Raw genomic sequence first — 5,682 nt, forward strand, 5'->3', positions numbered from 1 at the left:
AGGAGCTTGCTGCCTGCTGACCTGTAATCCCAGGCCCCAGAAGAAGGACTATAACCAGATGTCATCACAGGTGACTCAGGCCCAAAGGTGCCTGCCTGACTCAGCCCCGCGCTCCGTGTCACGGCTGCAGGCTGCAAATGTGGACAAGCAGACTTTGTTTACTGCCAGTGACAAGTGGTGTTATGTTTGGTCTCCAGTCCCGCTGAAGCACATGACAAAATTCACAAGGACCCAAGGCTGATCCCAGTTGATGACCACTTCCCGTCGCCATAAGCCCTGGCAGCTGCACTCCTGGCATTTATTTCAGAGGAATGAAAACGCATGTCCCCCCTCCCCCCGAAAAACCTGAATGAATATTCACGGCATCTTTATTCATATTCACCCAAATGGGAATCAGCCCAGATGTCTGCCCTTGGACACGGGGGTAAACCCTGTGCTCCCCCATCCCGCAGAAGACACTCGGTAGCGCAAAGGAGTCAGCCACTGACCCCTGTTTGGATCACTCTCCAGGGAATTATGCCGAGTGAAAAAAAGCCAACCCCAAAATTCCATTTATGTAACTTCCTTGAGATGACATTTTAGGAATGCATGAGAGGGGCTAGGGGTGTGGGGGGAGGTGAGGCAGTTATAAAGCCATCTGTTTCCATCCGTGGGGTTGGAGCTGTTCAGTATGTCAACCACAGTGGTGTTCATGAACCCATGCATGTGATGAGAGTGTGGAACCGACACACCCACGCGAACGAGTACATGTGAAAGGGGGAACATCCGAATCAAAATCTGAAAATCTGTGGCTTGTACCATGGGGGGGAAATTGGGCAGCATGCAGGGGACCTCTGTATTATTTCTTAGACTGCATGTGAGTCTATAAGTTATGTCAAAAATCCCAATTGAAAAAGTATATGGGGGAGGCTGCCTCGGTGGCTCAGTCAGTTAAGCGTCTGACTCTTAGTTTTGGCTCAGGTCATGATCTCAGAGACCTGAAATCGAGCCCCCTGTCGGGCTCTGCACTGGGAGTGGAGCCTGCTTAAGATTCTCTCTCTCCCTCCGCCCCTCCCCCTCCGCTTGCACAAGCATGCTCTCTTGGTGTCTCTCTCTCTTCCCCTTTCTAAAAAGAAAAATCCAGTTGAGAAAGGGTATGGGGAATTTACTGGAAGGAAAACTAATCTTAGAGTAACAAACCTTTCACCTATAGCCTGATAGAGAGATCCAATTAATTAGTTAAGGACTTGCCAGAAGTTAGTCTCCCCTGACCTTTAGCCAAGAATTTACCTAACACAGCAAGACGATACAGGGAACAGAAGGAGCTATGGTGACGATTCAGAAGCCAGCAAGGATGCCTCCCAAGGCGATATCTCTCCCCAGACAGAGGACAGCCAGGTCAGTGTGGTTGGCAAGCTGCTGGAAAGGCAGGTCTGCTTGAGCAGAGTGGGGCTGGACAGGAAAACGCTGATGGCCAGGGCAGTCACCCTGTTTTGGGGGACCAAACGCATGGCTCAGGTGGTGACAGGTGGTGAGGAGGCCAGAGCGCAGAATGGAGCTACATGGTCGGCTGGGATGTGTGGAGCAGGGAGGAAAGTTTCTCTTCTTTGAATATTTTAAAAATCATGGTGAAAAGCACAACATAAAATTTACCATCATAACCATTTGTGTCTGGTTCCGCAGAGGTAAGCGTATGTTGTACAGCAGCTCTCCAGAACATTTCCATCTTCAAAACTGAAACTCTGTACCCACCAAACAACCCCCTCCCCGGCCCCCTCCTCCTGGCCCCTGGCAAGCAGTTCTATGCAACTTCTTTGACAACTTCAGATACCTAGTCTAAGTAGAGTCACCCAGCGCTTGTCCTTCTGTGACTGGCTTATTTCACTTAGCATCGTGTCCTCAGGGTTCATCCATGGTATAGCGTGTGACAGGATGCCCTCCCTTTTTAAGGCTGAATAATATTCCATTACATGGATGGACCACATCTTGTTTATACATTCATTGGGTGATGGACACTTGAGTTGTTTGGCCCTTTTGGCAATTGTGAACAATGCCGCTATGAACATGGGGATGCAAATATCTCTTCTAGACCTTGCTTTGAATTCTTTTGGCTAGACACCCCGAAAGTGCAATGACTGGATTGACGGAAGGCTTTTGAGCCAGCCTGGCTACTGAGACCGCTTAGCTCCCTAACAGAAGCTGCAGCTGTGGGTATTTGTCGTCCCTGGAGAGAAGAGACTCACCCCTGGGTTCTGTCTGCCTGTCCAAGGGAGCAGAGATCCACCTCAGGCACACTGGGCCCCACCCCTGCCTGCCCCACACGCACACGCGTGCACGCACACTCACACGTACCCCACAAGGCCGGCCGGCTCTCAGTAATTGGGCACACAGACAAGGTTCCGCTCTGTCACCACCTGTCCCACCCTTTTCCACACCACAAGAAGCCTGGATCCAGACTCCTGGGTGCACTCTGAGCCCAACACCTGCCCCACCTGCCCACACCAAGCCTGGTCAGAAGCCAGGCCACCCTACATGCCTCCTTTCCCACATCTCTGGGCCTCGCAGCATCAGGAAGCCAGACCCAGGCCCCTGGCCCAGGCTGTGCGCTTCCCACCCCTTCCCGCCAGCACCCTCACGGAGACTGGCCAAAGCTGGCTTTCAGAAAAACACTGAACAAATGAGGTGAACATAGGAGTAATGGTTCTCCCACAAGACTGTGTGAGCAAAGGGCTGGGATTGGCCCCTATGGGGACACGGCAAATGCTCCTCCCCCAAAGGTGACGTGCCTCCGAATCCCCACCCTACCTTGGGGAGACAGCTGGAATTATCCTGGCTGGAAAGACCCGCCTTCTCCAGGACCCCTGCCCGGGGGCCACACCCTGCCATTTCCCTTCTGCCAGCAGGACTTAAAGTCACAGGGCGAGGCGGGGCCAGGGTGGCCACCTGGGGCAATGGGAGGGACGTGGAGCCTTTTACAGCCAGGGTCAAAGTCCTGCCCCGACTCAAGCCCAGGTGGCTTGTGCTGCAGCTGGTACCCAAGTTCTGGCCCCCCTGGGGTCCCAGCCTGCCCGGAGTCCTAGCTTTGCCACCCTCCCACCACCCCCCCAGCATGGCCCGGATGCTGCTGCTGCTGCTGCTGGGTCTGAGGCCACAGCTGGTCCTTGGCATCATTCCAGGTAATGAGGCACCTCCCAGCCGCCCCCCACACAGGGCACTCCCCCAAGACTGACCTGGCTTCCCCTCTCCCCTTGGCCAGTCGAGGAGGAGGACGCAGACTTCTGGAACCGCCAGGCGGCGCAGGCCCTGGACACTGCTAAGAAGCTGGAGCCCATCCAGACGGCTGCTAAGAACCTCATTCTCTTCTTGGGGGACGGTGAGTGTGCAGGGCCTGCCCGTGCTCTGTGGCTCTCGCAGCCCTGGCACCCAAGGCTGCCCATGGACACAGGCCGACCCTGCGGACTCAGGCCTGACGAGGTATGCTCCTTCAGGGATGGGGGTGCCCACAGTGACAGCCACTCGGATCCTAAAAGGGCAACTTAATGACAAACTGGGACCTGAGACACCCCTGGCCATGGACCACTTTCCGTACCTGGCTCTGTCCAAGGTAAGGGCTGGATGGCCTCAGGGCGCTCCCCACCAGAGGGGTGGGGGTGGGGCTCGGGAGGGCGGCAGAAGGGTTGGAGCCCGAAATGGCGGCACCAGGGCAGTGAGGATGGTCAGGATCTTGGGCGTCTGACGGTGTCATGGGGGAGCTGAGGGTGTCTCTGTCCCCAGACATACAACGTGGACAGACAGGTGCCAGACAGCGCAGCGACAGCCACGGCCTACCTGTGCGGGGTCAAGGCCAACTACCAGACCATTGGTGTGAGCGCAGCTGCCCGCTGGAACCAGTGCAACACGACACGTGGCAATGAGGTCACTTCCGTGATGAACCGGGCCAAGAAAGCAGGTGGGCTTGGGGCCAGCTTCATGGGCAGAGGCAGGATTAGAGACCTCAGGGGCTCACCCTGACCTCTACCACCCTCAGGGAAGTCGGTGGGGGTGGTGACCACCACGAGAGTGCAGCACGCCTCGCCGGCTGGCACCTATGCACACGTAGTGAACCGCAACTGGTACTCGGACGCCGACATGCCTGCCAAGGCGCGGGAGGAGGGATGCCAGGACATCGCCCAGCAGCTCATCTCCAACATGGACATTGATGTGGGATATGAAGGGCGGGGGGGGGGTGCCCACACTGGCCACAGTCCCGGGCAACTGACAGCCTGAGCTCTGGGGCCTGGCAGGGTCCCCAGGGGCTTGGGGAAGGGGATGGTGGTGGAGAAGGTACAGCAGGGGTCCAGCCATACCCGCAGACCTGGTAGGGGAGCTAGGGGCTGTCTGAGAAGGGAGCAAAGGGCCAGGGAGGCCCCAAGCCCACCTGACTAATCCTTTGGCTACAGGTGATCCTGGGTGGAGGCCGAAAGTACATGTTCCCCCAGGGGACTCCAGACCCTGAGTATCCAAGTGACGCTGGACAGGATGGAGTCAGGTTGGATGGGCGGAACCTGGTGCAGGAGTGGCAGGCCAAGTACCAGGTGATGGGGGTCCGCAGGCACAAGGGGCACAGCAGGGACAAGGATCAGAGGGCTATGGACTGAGGCTCGGTTCCGCCCCTTCCAGGGTGCCCGGTATGTGTGGAATCGCACGGCGCTCATTGAGGCATCCCAGGACCCCTCTGTAACACACCTCATGGGTAATGACCGCAGACCCCCCGACACATGCTTTCCTGCCCTGGCCTCCCAGGTCCTCAGAAAGCCAAGCAGATACACAGATGTTCAGGCCACTGACCCTCCCCACTCCCCCAGTCACCACTGGCCCCCTTTCCCACAGGCCTCTTTGAGCCAGGAGACACCAAGTATGAAGTCCGCCGAGACACCACCCAGGACCCGTCCCTGATGGAGATGACAGAGGTGGCCGTGCGCCTGCTGAGCCGGAACCCCCGTGGTTTCTACCTCTTCGTGGAGGGTGAGTGGCAGCCCCTTGCCAGGCAGAGGAGTGGGAATGGGCAGGGCGGATGAGCATTGTCCACCTTCCACATGCCCTGCTTGCAGGAGGCCGCATCGACCACGGTCATCACGACGGCACGGCTTATCTGGCCCTGACGGAGGCTGTCATGTTCGATTCTGCCATCGACAAGGCCAGCCAGATCACAAGTGAGAAGGACACACTGACTCTTGTCACCGCTGACCACTCTCATGTCTTCTCTTTTGGTGGCTACACACTGCGAGGGAGCTCCATTTTCGGTAGGCAGGGAGCTCCATTTGTGGTAGCAGGTGCTGTTTCTCAAATTATATGGCAGAAATGGCTCGAAGTCTGTTTCCTCAACTGTCAAATGGGGTCACTGCCTTGTGGAGTGCCTGTGAGGACTGGGCCAGCACGTAGGCAATCTGGGCTGGGCACGCAGGGGGCCCCCTCGCTGTGGTCGGTGTGCTCACCAGGTCCCTCCTCCCCGCAGGACTGGCCCCCAGCATAGCCCAAGACAACAAGACCTACACCTCTATCCTTTACGGCAACGGCCCCGGCGGCAGCTTCGCGCTCTTAGGGATCTCCCGGCCCAACGTCAGCGACAGCCAGAGCCGTGAGCGCCGCGGGTGGGCGGGACGGTCGGCGCGTGGGGGGGGAGGGGAGCGCGGTGGCGAACTGGAGGGAGGGGGAGGCCGCCCG

At 57.7% G+C, this 5,682-nt stretch overlaps 1 protein-coding gene across 1 annotated transcript in view; it reads left to right on the forward strand.

The window, feature by feature from the left end:
- The first annotated feature begins 2,044 nt into the window (after positions 1–2,044).
- Positions 2,045–5,682, forward strand: part of ALPI (alkaline phosphatase, intestinal) — a 4,530-nt gene continuing 892 nt past the window's right edge. The window contains exons 1-10 of the mRNA XM_034642683.1: positions 2,045–3,155; positions 3,236–3,352; positions 3,468–3,583; positions 3,754–3,928; positions 4,007–4,179; positions 4,419–4,553; positions 4,639–4,711; positions 4,849–4,983; positions 5,070–5,261; positions 5,474–5,629. Coding sequence (XP_034498574.1) covers positions 3,089–3,155; positions 3,236–3,352; positions 3,468–3,583; positions 3,754–3,928; positions 4,007–4,179; positions 4,419–4,553; positions 4,639–4,711; positions 4,849–4,983; positions 5,070–5,261; positions 5,474–5,629 — 1,339 coding nt within the window. The 5' untranslated portion in view covers positions 2,045–3,088. The remainder of the gene's footprint in view (positions 3,156–3,235; positions 3,353–3,467; positions 3,584–3,753; positions 3,929–4,006; positions 4,180–4,418; positions 4,554–4,638; positions 4,712–4,848; positions 4,984–5,069; positions 5,262–5,473; positions 5,630–5,682) is intronic.

Source organism: Ailuropoda melanoleuca, chromosome 2 (assembly GCF_002007445.2).
Source record: "Ailuropoda melanoleuca isolate Jingjing chromosome 2, ASM200744v2, whole genome shotgun sequence".
Taxonomy (NCBI): domain Eukaryota; kingdom Metazoa; phylum Chordata; class Mammalia; order Carnivora; family Ursidae; genus Ailuropoda; species Ailuropoda melanoleuca.